At 41.7% G+C, this 17,443-nt stretch overlaps 1 protein-coding gene across 1 annotated transcript in view; it reads left to right on the top strand.

The window, feature by feature from the left end:
- Positions 1-11,981: 11,981 nt before the first annotated feature.
- NETO1 (neuropilin and tolloid like 1) overlaps positions 11,982-17,443 on the top strand; it is a 291,913-nt gene continuing 286,451 nt past the window's right edge. Inside the window, exons 1-2 of the mRNA XM_033929810.1 lie at positions 11,982-12,290; positions 13,564-13,617. Coding sequence (XP_033785701.1) covers positions 12,263-12,290; positions 13,564-13,617 — 82 coding nt within the window. The 5' untranslated portion in view covers positions 11,982-12,262. The remainder of the gene's footprint in view (positions 12,291-13,563; positions 13,618-17,443) is intronic.

Raw genomic sequence — 17,443 nt, 5'->3', positions numbered from 1 at the left:
ATAGCCTAATCATACATGGTTTAAAAAGAATGTACAACACTGCATTTAAATGAATGGAACAGCGCACTATAATTACTTCTTAAATGAAATAATGTTGCTTTTAAAGGTCATTGAAAAAAATGATCAGCAGTTTTATGAAAAAGAATGTAGTATGGGCTCTTAGAAGGTTGATCACAACAGTGCTTTAGAATACTTAACGTACTGCTTTGTAATTATTATTTTTTATTTGAATTAAATTATACACCACAAGAGCTTCAATCAGTGGGAAGTCAAGAAATAGGTGCAGTTAATAAACTCTAACGTTTCACATATCATTATATTTTGCACATTAATTGCGAGGTCCACTATACAAATCCCTGATTTTTGATTGGACGTGTATCGACATTGACTAATCACATACGCGAGATACAAAATTTCTGCTGCCCCAGCCTAAGCTGGAACCAGCACCAGCTTTTTCTCTACCTAGGGCAGATATTCCTTATTATCATACCTCACCCCCTGCTTTGTATTTTGATTTTTGGGTTGTTTTTTTTTTGCTTCCTTTTAATTTGAGTTTGCATTAGTTGTGAGCGAGTGCGGAGGGTTTCATGGAGCAGTAGTTCTTCTCAGGACCTACTGGAGCCAGATGTTCTATTTTTCAAGGTGGTGACAGGGAGATTAGCAGACCAGTGGTGCCTATGAACAAAATAATTTAGGCTGGCAATTAAAGGGCGGGGGGATCAAGTCAAATGTAATTTTCCACCCATCACAATCTCTTCCCCTGCCCTTAAATTAGCTGTAAAGACATTATAAGAATAATATCAAGTGCCTTTTCTGCTTAAAGAAACCTGCCAGCCAGTATCAGCCATTTAGTAAAACAACTCTTATAATTGATAGAGGGGCTCATTTTTAAAACAGAAAAAAATCCCCAAAATGGCACAAAGTAGCAGATGGATTTTTTTTTTTCACCCAACCATTCAAATCATAATTTTTAAAACCCATTTTTAAGACAGTTTTCTATGAAGTTCATTCACACGTCATCTAAATCTCAAGGGGCGTGTTTTGGGTGGGACTATGCAGGCTTACCATCTGGACATTTTTCTGCAATAATGGAACATTGTGGAAAATGTCCAGGGCAAAAATTGGCATTTGAAGCTAGACATGTTTCAATAACAAATAAGTGCCAAAAAGGTGCCCAAACTGAGCAGATAACCAACCACTGGACGGATTAAGGTATGACCCGCCCTTGTTCCCCCAGTGGTCACTGACCCTCTCCCACCCCCCAAAAGATATGAAAGAAACAATATATGCAAGCCTATATGACAGCTTCAGATGTTATGGCCAGTCTTATTAGAGCAGCAACCACGTTCCTGGAGTAGCCTAATGGTTGGTACAATGGACTGTAGAGAAGGTAGATCCAGGCCCATATCCCACTCTAACCAGCACCCTTATGGTGGAACTTGTAAACCCTCCAAAACCCTACTGTACATATATATAGGTGACACCTGCAAGTATAAGGGCTATTATTATGGTGCACATTAGGCTTGGGGTGGGTTTTGGAGGGTTCCCATTCAATGTGAAGGGATAATGGTGAGCTTTGTACCTGGGAACTTTTATGTGTAGCCCAAAGATCAATCGGATTGCCGAATTTTGGATGATTCGGAGTCTTTGAATGTTTTTTTTTGAAAGACCCCAGATAAATGATGTTACAGTAGTCGAGTAAGCTTAGAATGGAGGATTGCACCAGTAAGCGGAATGAGATTGCATCAAAGTACTTTCTGATGGTTCTTAGTTTCCATAATGCGGAGAAGCCTTTTCTGACCAGTAAGTCGGTGTGTGCTTCAAGGGTAAGTTTGCGGTCCAGTGTCAATCTCAGAATTTTTATGGAATCTGTAATAGGAAAGACTTGGCCATTCAAGGTAATTGATGAATCTTTGATTTTGTCGTTCAGACTCGCCAGGAAGAATTTGTTTTTTTCTGAATTGAGTTTCAATTTGAAATCGGCCATCCATAGTTCGATTTGCTTTAAGATAGATGCCAAGTGATTTTTCGTCTCAGGAGTTAGGTTTGTTAGAGGAAAGACTATGGTGATGTCGTTGGCATAAATGTAGAATTTGATTTTTAGACTTTGCAATAGATTCCCCAGTGCGGCCAGGTAGATGTTGAACAGTGTGGGGGACAAGGGGGAGCCCTGCGGGACTCCACATGAGTTTATCCAGCTGAAGGAATGAGTATTGTCACTGTAAACTTGGTATGATCGTTTACTTAGAAAACCCTGGAACCATTTTAATACATTATCAGAGAGACCGATTGACTCCAAACAGTCCAAAAGAATAACATGATCAACTAAGTTGAAGGCATTACTTAAATCAAATTGCAGGACTAGTGCACTTGTTCCCTGGCTAAACAAGCTATGGAGGGAATCTAGCAGAGAGGCAATAACAGTTTCAGTGCTGTACCCGGAACGAAAACCTGACTGGTTATCATTTAGAATGCTGAATTTATCCAGATAGGTTACTAAATCTTGGTTGACCAGACCTTCCATCAACTTTGCAAAGAAGGGAATGTTTGCAATGGGTCTGTAATTTGATGTCAGATTGATGGATTCTTTGAGATTTTTTACAATCGGAGTGATCAGGATCTGGGTCCTCAGGAAAAGTACCTCACTGTAAAAGGGAAGAGAGCCAAGTGTGTAACTTGGCTTTGAAGGTGACCGGGGCAACTTTCATTACATTTGGTGGGCAACAGTCTAATTTGCAGTAGGAAAGCGTGAATAAGCGATTCACTTCCATTTCAGATCCTCTCACTATTTTATAGACTTCTATCATATTACCCCTGAGCTGTCTCTTCTCCAAGCTGAAGATCTCTAGCCACTTTAGCCTCTCCTCCATATGAAAGTCATCCCAAACCTTTTTCCATTTTTGTCGACCTTCTCTGTACCTTTTCTAATGCCACTATATCATGTTTGAGATAGGGCGACCAGAATTGCACACAGTATTCTAGCTTCGGCCGTACCATAGAGCAATGCAAGGGCATTATAACATTTTCATCTTTGTTTTCCATTCCTGTCTTGATAATTCCTAACATTCTATTTGCTTTCTTAGCTGCTGCCACAAATTGAGCTGAGGGTTTCAACATATCCTCAACAATGACACCTAGTTCCTTTTTCTGGGCAATAACTCCTAACACAGAACCTAGCATCACATAGCTATAGTTTGGGTTCCTCTTTCGCACATGCCTCACTTTGCACTTGCTCACATTAAATATCATCTGACATTTTGAAGTCCTGTAAATATTACACCTGGCCTAGAGCACCAGCACACCTACTGTTGGGAAAGTAGATAAAGCTAGACTGCAATTGGTCCTTAGACACAGCTAGGTTTCATTCCTCATTCTCCTCTTCAATCCTCAGTGTCCCCATTTTCTTTCTCAACTTTCTGTTTCTCCTCCTCCTACTCTCTCATCCCCTGTTGCCATATTCTGTATTTGCCCAACTCCCAACCTTTCATCTACCTTCTCCATACTATCATCTTTTCACCAGCTCTAATCTCCTTCCCTGTCATTCAGCAATTTTCTTTTCTTACCTCTACCAAGCTTCCTCTTAACCGTTCCCAACCTTTTAGCTTCTCTCCAGTCTCTTTTCTATAATTTCTCAGTTTGCAAACGCCCCTGTATTCAAAGTCTCCTTCCCATTTAAATCTTGCTCAGTAGGCCAGCTACCAATGTTCAGTGGCACTTAACAAGGCAGTATCATTGAACATTAGCTCTAACCAACCATCTTGAAAGTGGGCAGCCAGGAATGTTTCAAGGGCAGAGTAAGAGAGCAGTTGGCAGTTATATGGGTGCTGGCAATATTTAGTATCAATTATCCATGTAGATAAGCTGGCAGATAGTACTGCACAAAAAACAATCCAAATTATGCCCACTTAGCTATGCAGGTGCCAGCATTAAATATTGGCTACCACCCACATAGCATCCTGGTATCAGCTTATAGAAGTCCATGATCTCCGCTGCCTTCTGGACCCACCTTCATAACAATAGAAGCTGCCCAACATATCCCAAACCTCCCCCCCCATGTTTTCCCCTCCATTCCAGAACCCCCTTTCCAACTTGTCCCAACTCTCCCTACCATGACTGACTCCATCTTGGACTCCCCAACCACAGAGGTCCCCCTCACACCATGACTCTACCCTCTTATAGCCTTCTCCCAAATGGAAGCCCTAGTAACCATCCACCCCCTTATAGGGCTTACCTTTAATTTTGTGGTGATAAGAAGGGTATGGGACAGGAGTAAGTCCATTTGCTCTTGCTCATGACAGTTTAAAAATGCAGTTTAAAAATGGTGACTGCAAGTTCTAATGGAAGTCTCATTGTGGTGGTGGTGGTGGTGGGAGGGGCATGTAGTAGGGTATGGGTTTTTTGGTGTTGTTGTTTTTTTTTTTTGGGGGGGGAGATGGATCAAAAACATGAAGTGGATGGGGAACCTGAAATGTTTTTATGTGGACCTGGTTGAGATTCAGATGGGGTGAACTTAAGTTTTAAGTTTCAGCAAAGCCTTTTACACAGTTCCACAAGACTTATAAATAACTGAGTGTCCATTTTATGGGACCTAAATTGATATAGGTTTGGAATTGGTTGAGTGGAAGGAAACAGAGGGTAGTAGTAAATGGTGTTCACTCTGAGGAAAAGGATATTACTAGTGTGTGCTGGAAGGTTTGGTTCTTGGACCGGTTCTTATTAACATTTTTAAAATTAATAGTGCTGAAAGCCTGTCTGGTATGGTTTGCCTCTTTGAGGATGATTCTAAAATCTACAATAGAGTGGACATTTACCAGTCATTTACCAACCCCCTCATAAGTCCCTCTCTTCCTTCCTCACCAACTTTGACTCCTCTTTCTCAAACCCTCATCTCTTTCCCTCATCCTTGGTGACTTCGTCATCCATGCTGACAACCCCTTTGACTCCTACACTTCCAGGTTTCTTACTCTAACATCCACATTCAATCTCCAGCTGTGCTCCAATACCCCTATGCACCAGAATGGCCACTGCCTTCATCTTGTCTTTTCCTCCAACTGCTCTACCATCAATTTCTGCACCTCATCTCTTCCCCTCTCGGAACATCACCTGTTAATGTTCACAATTCATCACCCACCCACACCAGACCCGACTAATCACTACCAATAGATTTAGGAACCTTCAGGCTATTGACCCTGTTGTCCTCTCCACAACTGTCTCATCCCTCCCTTCAACTACTATGTCATATAAGTTTGTCAATTAAGCTGTCTCCTCCTATAACATCTCCTTGCTCCTCCCATCTCACATTCTGTAAGGTGTGTCAAACCCCAGCTCTGGCTGACCTCCAACATCTGCTATGTAAGCTTCTGTGCCCAATCTGATGAATGTCTTTGGCTTAAATGCCGCCCACATGCTGATTTCATACACTTAAGATTCCTACTGACATCCTTTCAGTCCGCCATCTTACTTGCTAAACAAGAATACTATGCCCATTTAACTAACTCTCCTCTAGCTCTAACCCTTGCTGTCTCTTCACCACTCTAAAATCCCTACTCAAAGAGCCCAAACCTCCAATTCCCCCTTCATTTTCTCCCCAGACTATGGCCAAATTTTTTTACAACAAGATTCACCTTGAATTCTCAATCAGGTCATTTCCTCACACACTCCGCACCCCACTTCCATCTGTCTCTTCTGCCAACCTCCCCTCAACCCCTGCTACCTTTTCCTCTTTTTCTGAGATCACTGAAGAGGAAACTGCACATCTTCTCTCCTGTTCCAAACCCACCAGCTGCTCCTCTAATCCGATTCCTGCTCACCTACTTAGTGCTCTCTTTTCCACTATCATCCAACCTATCTGTCACATCCTCAACCTATCACTCTCCAATGCAACCATTCCCAATGTCATCAAACATGCTGTAGTGACACCTCTCCTCAAAAATCCCTCACTAGACTCTATATGCTCCTCCATCTATCACCCCATCTACTTCCTGCCTTTCTTATCCAATCTATCTTCTGCTTCTGACACTGTTAATCACCAACTACTCCTTGATACACTATCCTCACTGGGATTCCAAGGCTCTGTTCTCTCCTGGTTTTCTTCCCATTGCACACTCTCTCTCCCATCACACTTTCAGTGTATGCAGTTGAGGATCCCTTCCACTGCTGTCCCACTATCAACTGGTGGATTTCAAGACTTTATCTTGGGACTTCTCCTTTTCTCCATCTATACCCGCTCTCCCAATACACTAATCGCCTCCCATGACTTCCAGTATCACCTCTATGCTGATGACTCCCATAACTACATCTCCACACCAGATATCTCTGCAGGAATCCAAGCTCAATTCTCAACCCGTCTATCTCACCACTTTCTAAAACTGAATATGGCTAAGACAGAGCTTCTTATCTTTCTGCTTAAACCCATCTCCCTAGTAGCATAACAATGTAGGTTGGCACCCAGGGCAATAACTCCCAGAATTGCTGTGCTGAGCACCCCCACTCTTCCCCACTGCTTGAGCACCCACCGTTCCCATGTACCTCTTGAAATGTTCACTGGCACAAGAAGCATCTTCATGCTGACTTCATTCCAATTTTGGCTCCCTTCTGATGTTACTTCCTGGTCCTACAACCAGGAAGTGACATTAGAAGGGAATCAAGGCCAGTGTGAACAGCAAGTGGAAGATGCTGCTCGCACCGGTGAACATTTATTATTTATTTATTCAAATTATAAACACGTACATCATCTACTTGAATACAAATTAGAAATATAATAAAGTAATACAAATAAAATTGGACGGTCTACACATAGCCAATAAAACTAAGAAATTAATATTAATTATTTAGTCCACAAATTATATAGATATGATTCAAGAACTAAAAAAAGAATTAGGAAAAAATAAATATTACTAAATCATCAGGACAAAATAGAAGTAAGAGAAACAACCCTTAGCAGCCAGTTCGTTAAACTGTAGGTACCACTACCGGACCAATAGTCACTCCCACTCCACCCCCCTTCTTTAGCAACAACAAATTGCAACAATTGTTTTGGTTCAAAAAAAGATAAATTTTCCCTTCTAAGGAGACACAGCATTAGGCAGGGAATTTTAGAACAAAAGATGCACCCAAAGCCAATCCACTTTTATCATTTTCAGCTAGACCCATAGGAGTAGAACTATCTCACTTCTTCTCCAAGGAAATATATTGAGCTCTGACTATGGGCGGTAGACTTTATTCTGGTATTAACAGAGTCTCTCTCAAATATTTCCAGACCATTTCCATCTCAGGAATCAATGGAGATTTAGGAAAGTTCAACAGCCTCAAATTATTCCTTCTCTGTTTATTTTCCATAAATTCTATTTTTCCCTGTATAGAAGATTTCTCTTTAACAATCTCCGATTCTAGAGATTTAAGTGAATTAATCTGTTCTTCATGCTTCTGAATTATCTCACTCTGTTCTTTTAACTTGACTCCGTGAACATTCACCTGAGAGCTGATAGTTGCACAATCTAAACATACCATTGAAACAGCTTTTTTGAGGTTGGAATCCATGTCACAATAGCTTCCCACAGTGTGTCTAAGTTGTCTACAGAAGGCTTAGTTAACTCTCCAAACTGATCACATTTAGGGACAAAAGTTAAGTTCTTATCAGCAACTGGGTTGGGTGCCATTAAACTGGCACCCAACACAGTTTGCGTACCCCAGCAGCTCACCTCCCACTGCTCCTCCGGAGCTCTTCTGTTGCAACTCTTGCCAAGCAAACTGGAGTGCCTCTCCCTCAACAGAACCTTCTCCCCCAGGCTGGATAGGAGCCTGACCTTCAATCGGGCTAAAGGAAGCCCAATCAAAACTGAGGTTCGCCAGAAAGTTTGATGTTCCTCCCGAAGCTCGGGGTGTCTCTTTCTGAGGATGCATCACTCCAACGTCAAACATCATCTGGACTAAGTTTCTGGAGCTCCCGGCCACTGTAGGATTCGGCCGTGGTGCTCCTTTCCTCTTCCCCATTGAACACTGAGAAAAGAGAGGGCAAAAAACACCCTGAAGAATAAAGGCAATAAGCAAGTTGAAACAGGGTCAGGAAACACAAAACCTTGCATTCCACAAGCCGAATCAGGAAAGCAATTCAGCCCCCGGCAGGGGAAAAAGGAACAAGTCAAAAGACGCTAACGAGGAGCTCATCAACAGACATCTGTCTCAAACACCATCATGGATCCTGTATGCACCGGTGAACATTTAAAGAAGTATGCAGAATAGGCAATTGGTATACTTGGTTTGAATTTCCATTGTGCAGTAACACTGCCTTCAAGCTTCTCTGTGAAGAATCAATTAAGAGACACCATTCATCTGGACAATGCACTTGTAACAAACTGTTGAAGAGTCCGTTGATGTCATGACAAAAGCACAATGAGCCATTTACAGTGAATGTTGTTAAGTTATGATTCCTTTTTCTGTAATGAGTTATATTAGCATCTTTTGCAAGCAAGTGTTTTTGCTTACGCCATGAAGAAAGAAGTTTTGCTTTTTCTTTTGAAAGATTTAGATCACAAATAATATCATTGAGTTCAGCTTGTATAAACGTCTCTGGTTCTGAATCTTCATCATTCTCATAATCAGGATCAGATAATTCTGGATTGTGACCAGCTGCTGCATCATCATCACATTCCTCATCATGTTCTACAGAAGCAAGTCCATCTTGTGGAAGTACAGGGACAGGCAGTGAGTCATCATGAGGAACAGGCCTAATAGCAGAATCCAGAGTAGGATATATAATTTTGTGCTTAGTTTCAGCTGAGAATCCACTTGTGTTCACAAGGCAAAAGTAGCAATCTTTATTATGGTCTCGCAGTTCCCTACATATTGGGATTGCCAGTGACATAGCTGTCTTTCGTCGATTGAGCCAGTCACGAAGTCCATTGGAACAACTGGTACAGATGATATGTGGAGCCCAAGACTTATCCTGGTTACCCAGTGGACAGCCAAAGTACAATTTGTATACCTTCTTCAGATCTACAGTAATTGGGCAATGTTGTGCTTTCGTCATGAATGAACCACAGACGTAACAGAAACTATCTGGATGATTAGTACAATGTCTTTGGGTTCATTCAACGCTGGTTATCTTTACTCCAGACTTCCACAGAGAAGCTAAGTACTTTATACATTTTTTGACCTGCTCATGATTGCACCAGCCCAGCTGATTTTGGACGCCACTGCACCTTCAGATGGGGGGCAGAGATAGTTAAACCAATTCACAGCATTTGTGTGATTATTTATATTTATTTCAGTTTTAGAACACGTTGTGCACTAGTTCAAATACATGGGCAGCCCATGGATGTTTCACAGATACTACCTTTCTGGGTGTATGACTGTGGCAGCTGGTGCATTAGGGATGCGTTTCCACTGCAAGCTGTGAGACTGAGGGCTTCCCATCCACATTTAATAATTTATGGTAGGCTGTTTTGGTTGAACTGCTTCTGCCCTTCACTCTGTTTTTGGGTCAGGGGAGACTTGTTGTTTTTTAGCACAATGTCTTGGCTAATATAACTCACGCCCCATTCTCATACCCCCCAATTAAGGAGGTCAAACGGAAAAAAACTATATGATGGCCTCCTGGCCACTCAAGCAGCCAAACTAGACAACCAAATCGCCAATCTACTGACGGCATCCCTCGACTACAAGACTTTTAGAAAAGAAATAAAGACCATACTCTTCAAGAAAACTCTGAAAAGAGAAATAATACCGCAAGTTCCAAACTCCACCTCTCACTAAAGCCAACTACCCCAAACAAATAACCTACCCATTTCTTACTCTCTTTGAAAATGACCAATTTTTATTTTATTTAATTATTTATTTTTGTAAGTTCTTGTTGTAATACATCCTGGATAATTCTTTTGTAATCCGCCTTGAACTGCAAGGTAATGGCGGAATAGAAATCCTTAATGTAATGTAATGTAATGAAAAAGACTGATATTAATCACTGTAAATAATGTGTGTAGATTAAAAAAAACCCAGACAACCGTTGTTAACCCTCCTTATATGTTTATCCTATAAACTCATGATATATCGCCCAATTAATATTTATAATTATATATAATGAGCCTCATTACAAAACTGTGACGTGCTAGTGAAAAACTAAACACAGATTTGAAATCAGCATGAAAAATACTACAAAACCCACCCAACGTTAAACTCTGATGAAAATATTGTGTTGACCTGTGTTATTTAACTGGGGATTTATTAACCACCTTTTCATGAGCAGATTCACTCAAAGTGGTTTACAGCAGTGGTTCCCAACCCTGTCCTGGAGGACCACCAGGCCAATCGGGTTTTCAGGCTAGCCCTAATGAATATGCATGAGAGCGATTTGCATATAATGGACATGACAGGCATGCAAATCCGCTCCATGCATATTCATTAGGGCTAGCCTGAAAACCCGATTGGCCTGGTGGTCCTCCAGGACAGGGTTGGGAACCACTGGTTTACAGTGCATTGAACAGTAATCAGATATTGTCCTTAGTCAGAATGCAATGGTCGGTGGGGGGAAAATCTCGAACATAACTCCTATGAGGAGAAGGCTCATTCTGTGGCAAGCAGATTCTTCCAGGCTTACCTTCTGCCCTGACCCCCTGTTTCTAAGGGTCCTTTACAGCTGCCTCCCTTCATTTGGGAAAATGCCTGCTGCACCATAGGTGATATAGAGATGGAACCAGCAGCCTCTGAGAGAGTCAGACAACCTCAGAGAAAGATCGGTGAATGATGTCAAAGGAAAAAAAAAAAAAAAAAAAAGGAGAGAGGGAATCATTCACTAGCAAGCAGCATTTTTTTTTTTTTGGTGCTTAACGCAATGCAGAGAAAACATACTCATGAAGGTACTTATAGACTTTTTTTGATGTATGTGTGTGTGTTTTTTCCCCCCTTTATTGGACTCCTTAAAGCCTGCCCACGATTTTTGTTTCTTTGAGCTGTAATGAATGGATTGCTGTAGCTCTCTCTCTTGTAAAGCGGATTGCATCTTTCGTTTGCTGCTCCTGCCCCTAATTTCCAGCAGCCCCCGATCCTGCTCTGGATGAATCCCTTCCAGCTCTTGTCGCTCTAATTTTTCCTTTCTCCTGGGTGTTTGATACATTCTCCCTTTGCCATTTTTTTTTTTACTTACACTCTCTATTTTCTTTTTGAAACTATTTCTATGGTCTCTTTTTCTCTCTCTCTCCCCCTCCCCAAGAGGCTTGGATTATTTTTCTCTCCTGAATTTCTCCCCCTGCCAGATTCTATTTTGGGGGGAGGCGTGACACACTTTGCCTTCCAGAGTTTATTATGGGAATGATTGGAGAGCCGTGATTCCAACCGCTCCAAGGATTTGTTACTCAAACTTTTGCTGCTGGCTTTGCTGGGAGATATCTTTTGTTTCCTTACAAAGGACATTTCAGTGAAGTGTAGAGTTTTAGTGTTCTTTTCATTTTTTTAAATGCAAGGTTTTTATCCCCTCCCCTTGAACTGAAGAAGGGAAGTAAGCCGTGATGCATAATGACCCCCCCCCCTCCATTTCCTATATTTTAATTTGTCTTATGTTTTTCCGGAGCCAGGAGTATGAATGATACATGTGGGAGGAAAAAAAGGACTGTTGCTCCTTGAAATGTGGTGGTTTGTTGTTTTGTGGTTCCCCCCCCCCCCCATCCGTTTGATGTTATCCACCGCGCACAGAAAAATGGAGTTGTTTAATTTTAAAGGATTTCCTCTCTGGTAAGGATTGCAGCGCAGAAATCTCACCAAATCCTCGATTTGTTTTGCAAATCTTGTCCTCGGAAGACTGCAAGGTGGAGCGATCGGAAGGGGCAGATGACGGACCCTTTAATCCCTTCAATGCCTCGGAAGAACCAAAAGATCTCGAAAACGTCGGTCTGGAAATCATGTGGACGCTTGGAGCTGCTTTTGGTGTTCTATGAAACTGGCGATTAGCTCGCTCGCCCTCACCGGGATGGTACTACTTCCATCGCTCTCGATCCCTTTAACCGCTTTCCAGCCTTTTATTCAGCCCTTGCTCGCCCGTTAGCGCCGCTGGACGAGCTCGTTGCAGCCCCGGACACGGCTCCCGAGGAAGATCTGCTGACGAGAAAATTGCCAGTGCGCGTTTGTGGGGCTCGTTCCCTCCGCTCGCGCGATGTGATTGTCCGCCGCCGCCGCCGAATGCGGTCTCGTACTTTCTCAGTTCCATCCGCTGTGCCCTCGCGCCTCTAAATGGAATTCGTGGAGATCGAAGCCCCTTGTGTAAGGACCAGACATGATCCATGGGCGCAGTTTGTTTCACAGTGAGTATCTTGGCGCCTCTTTCTCGGCGTAAGCTCCTTCCGCAGCGCGGCTGGCGGAGTTGGCTAGGCAATTTCAAGAACTACTAAGGTTGAAACTTTTTTTTTTTTTTCTTTCCTTTTCTTTTCTTAAAACGTATTGGAAGAGATCCCCCGTTTACCTGTGGGGGTTGTACATTCTAGTGAGAATGAAGTATTTGCGCAAAGCTTGAGTGGAAGAATGAAAATACATTAAAAAAAAAAAAAAAAAGTGCATGTCCACTTGCTGTTCACTCACTGGCCCGAGTAGAGGGTGCTGAAATGGTGACGATAGTTCACTGCTAGAACTAGGCAAAAGATTTATATTTTGAATATGTAGGTGTGTATTTATTTATTTATTTTCGTCCCTTACCCAGAAAGAAGGAGCTGGATGGGGTAATAAGAAAATGCAGAACAGAACCGATTATTATTTTTTTTTCCCGTGTTACTGTTTTCTGAAACGAAATATCTGACTTTTTGCTTTTGGAAAGGTCTCTGTTTTTGATTGACAAAAAAAATTTAAAGTTGGTTTCTCTATGTTAAGTTTCAGTGCGATGCTCTTTTAGCTATGCTGAAAACGATATAGTGCCAATTCCAAACGTTTATGGTGGTGAATTCCTTAGCTCCTTAAATGCCAAAGACAGGGACAGTTCTGTGTGTGTCATTTATCTTTTTTTTTGGCACAGGGCCATCCACCCCCATTAATTCATTAATCTTCCTCTCTTTTCCTCACCAGTCTTATGCCAAAGGGCCTCACCAAGAGACTTCCCTTTAAAATAATTGATGCAGTGTAATAGATCAGGCCTAATACATTCTGTCCTTCCCATTGCTGTCATCCCCATTATTTTCAATTATTTTGGTCACTTCCTCTTTCTTCTGTACAAGTTGTCCATTTTTGCCAGATCTTTGGCCAGTACACCACAGGAAGTTGCCTCTGCAGTGCTCTGCAACCAATATGACTGGGAGGGTAGAGTTAGCAGAGGCAGAGAGAGACATAATGGCTGCTTTCAAGAGTTCTGTATCTACTGAGCACTATCACAGTTTGTAAGTCTTGGACGGCAACAGTAATTACACTTAAGATATTGTGGAATGCAAATGTTGCTGATCATTAATTATCAACATGCATCTGATTCACAAATAATTCAGTTTTAGAGTGATTTGTTTTTTTCCATTCAGCTCTAAGGAATAGTGAAGGGGGTTCAGTCTGACTGCACTAGCCTATGGCTGTACCTCAACTTCCACGTGTCTTCTATTTCAGTTGTAACAGGTCTAATCGTTCTGTATGTGTCTGGGGCAACAAAACGAGCAGCAGGTACGTACGTGTTCTCTTTTTTCACTACTACTTTCACTTCTGCTGTTTCTCTGTACTAGAGATCTGCATGCATTCAAAATGTCTTGAGACAGGTCAATGTCATTTCATTTCATGTTATTTTAATCTGAAACAATGGGGGGGGGAGGAAACAAATCTTGGGACCCTTTTATCAAGCGCTTACTGTCGCTTAAAATTTATGCATGTGGAGGGCGCTAATTTTGGGCTCAATGCACATCAACCACATGTTAGAAAATACTTTAAATATACTTTTAGCACGTGGGGTATGGTTGGCGCGTGGGCATTGGCACACACTGACTAATTAGCGCAGGATTAGTACGGGAGCCCTTACTGCCTAGAAAATAGGTGACAGTAAAGGCTCACATGCTAATTTTGAAATTCACATGCGGCCATTAATGAGAAACCATTTTAGAGCCCACACGAAAAAGTGACCTCACTGCATAGGAAACCTATGCACTAAAAATAGCACAGCCCACTTTATAATAGAGCTCCTTTGTCGTTGTCCTCCCCCCCCCCCCCCCCCCCCCCGGTGTTGGCAAAAGGACACACTATTTATCAATAGGCCTACTATCCAAGTTGATTTATCGCTTGATATACCGCAGTGGAGTAACATCAATGCGGTGTTCAACAAATTAATATAACATGATAAAAAGAAAGTAATTTAAAATTAAGAAAACTGATTTGCGCCTCTATTTTAATAAAGCATGCTATCGTACAATGAGGGACACTATTTGAGCAATAGGGTGCACTATTGAACAACAGTGTACACTTTATGACATTGCCCCTGAAAGAAAACAATTTTTTTTAAATTAAACAAGGTATTTTATTAATTAAAAGGAACAGCAACACAAAATGTTGTGTGAGTATGATAAGAGAGGATGCTGAAAAGTTGTCAGCTCAACCAGCAAAGTTGTTGCAGTCTCCATGGAGGGCTATACAGAAAAATACAGAATAAAAAGCGGAAAAATCGCTGGACTAAATGTATAGCCCTCCATGGAGACTGACCCAACTTTGTTGGCTGGACTGAGAACTTTTCAGCGGCCCTTCATAGGAATCTCCTAAATCACACCAACTATATGCATCCAACAAGATAGGATAAAAATTCAAACAAAACCAGAAATCACATAAATGATATGGAAGACTGAACAAAATGAGCATTTTGGTCTAGATTCTCTGTACGGCATCAGTATAGGCGGTTGCCTAAAAAGCAGCCACCAATCACATGTTAATCACATGACCATGCCATATAGAGAATTGCGCCTCTGATAGGTGCTGGAAATGAAGGCCTGGAAAACTCTATCTTATATTTCTGGCATCTATCTTTGTCGTGAATTGTGCCTACCTAGACGCTTTAGGCCGCCTAACTCCACTTTTGATGTTAGCCATGCCCACAGTGGTATTAGATGGCCTAAAGCGCCTAATGAAGCACAATTCTGATGCCCATTTTGTAGGCACTGGTGGGCGCCATGAAATTCAGTTAAAATGTTTGAATGGTATTTTGTTTTTTTTACTGAGCTTGAGCACCTACTGGTGGTTAGAGAATCTGGGCCTTTGGACCTTATTCTTTAAACAGTGCCTGGATTAGGTGCCACTAGACTCCCTAATTTTGGATGCCTAGCCGAGTTCCATGTAGAACTATAAATTGAATAATGAGCATAAGTGGCGTGGTAATTGACTATGCCAGTAGAAGCTCATTAAAAAAATAATAATTAAAAAGACATTAATTAAGAGTTCCATACAGAACTTGAAGTGGCACTTGCCAACGCCTAAGTCAAGGCACCTACCTCAAAAGTGGGTGTGGTTAAGGGCAGATAATAGGCATGGTATGAGTTAGGTATCTGTGTTCGGTGCCAGTAAATTAGGACAGGAACCCCTGGCCTAATATACTGGCACCTAATAGGATGTCTAGCGATGTCTAAGTCAAGTTAGGCATTGGTAGGCGCAATGTAAATAATTCCTAGCGGTTGATTGAGAACTGTGCCGAGCGGTGTCTAGGAGTTAGATGCCGTTCATAGAATTTGGTCCTTCTGGCCTGCATATCTCTTCTTTGTATGACTATTTAATATATTGTCTCCATTACCGATAACTTAGTTTTGATAGGAGTAATTTTATAAAGCATTTTCTGGATGTATAGCACGTTTTGCATATGGAAAGGGAGTCATGCACTTGTGTCATGCACTTGAGGGTCATTTCATAAATAATGCATACTTTTTTTTTTTTTTTTTTTTAAATTTACATGCTTTTTTTAAATTCAAGTATTTCTTTACAATCCTTCAATATAGTCTCCCTGCTTTGCAATAACCGAGTCCCAATGTCCGGGAAGCTTCATTATTCCATCCCATCCAAGACACCATTTTGTTCAGTTGCCGAATGGCTCGGGTACCGGCGGAAGAAAGCTCTTCCAGAGATGGAAAACGATGTCCACGCATAGGTTATTTCAACTTTGAAAAAGGTCGAAGTCTGGTGGACTCATTTCTGGACTGTAGGGAGCATGAGGTAACACCTTCCAGCCGTATTTGCGTAGTTTTTCAATGACGAGTGTTGAGCTCCATCTTCCCCATGACCAAAAAAATTTCGACGAGCTCAATCAAAAGTCAAACAAATGATGATTTTTGCTTATGTTCATGAAGGCATCATCGTCACAGACAAAGTTCCATGTGGAAGAAGTGTCACAGCCGTGTATTATCGTGATTTTTTGCAAAAAAATGCACAGAAAAATGAACAAAACCCAACCTCAGTTGCTCTTGGCTGAGAAAATCATTCTTCATGCTCACTACAGTCCAGATACGAGACCACCAGATTTTGACCTTTTTCCAAAGTTGAAACAACCTATGCGTGGACATCATTTTGCATCTCTGGAAGAGCTTTCTTCTGCCAGTACCCGAGCCAGTTGGCAACTGAACAAAACGGTGTCTTGGATGGAATAATGAAGCATGCCGGACGTTGAGACTCAGTCATTGCAAAGCAGGGAGACTATATTGAAAGATTGTAATGAAATACTTGAAAAAAATAATAAAACATGTAAATTAAAAAAAAAAGTGTGTATTATTTATGAAATGACCCTTGTACATGCCTATAAGGTAGTCACATGGATAGAATGCACTCCCTTTTACATGATGTATTTGTAAAGGGCATAGTTGCAATGTAGTTTGGGAGGCGTTCCAATGTACAAGTTTGTTTAAGAAATACACAGGTACATATAATACATGTCCAAACCGACGCTTTCATTGGAGCAGTAAATCTGTGCATGAGGATTTGTGTGTATTTGCTGCTGAGTGCCTCTTTTATAAAGGATCTACTCTATATTTATAAAATAGGCTTGAAATAGGGGCCTTTGCGAATTTCACATGGGCACCTTCTTATAAAATCAGCCCCTTCCTGTTCAGATTTACTTGTTTGCTCTTCAGTGGTATGCATATTATTTCTGTTTGTTTTGCCACTACTAAATCGTGTCCTTTCTACATGCGGTTTTCCAACAGTTTGTCAGGCATATTTTGGGGAGGGTGAAGGGGGCTGTAAAGTTAAAATGACTAAACTGATGAAAGCTATGTATCACTCATGTATGCAAATGAGCACAACATGGCAGTGGCATAGCGAGGGTAGGCGGCATTCCCGTGCCCTCCTCTCTATCCCCTGCTCCTGTCGCATCCCCCACTCCTTTCCCGCCCCTACACCACACTTATGCCTTCCCTCCCCCCTCCCAGTACCTCTTTAAATCTCTGTCAGCATGAGCAGCTTCTTTGGCCTGCTGCTAGTGCCAGCATTGGCTTTCCCTCTGATGTCACTTCCAGGCACCAAAACCTGGAAG

Source organism: Geotrypetes seraphini, chromosome 2 (assembly GCF_902459505.1).
Source record: "Geotrypetes seraphini chromosome 2, aGeoSer1.1, whole genome shotgun sequence".
Lineage (NCBI taxonomy): Eukaryota > Metazoa > Chordata > Amphibia > Gymnophiona > Dermophiidae > Geotrypetes > Geotrypetes seraphini.
The sequence above is the reverse complement of the archived record's forward strand: the minus strand, read 5'-3'. Positions and strand labels throughout refer to the sequence as shown.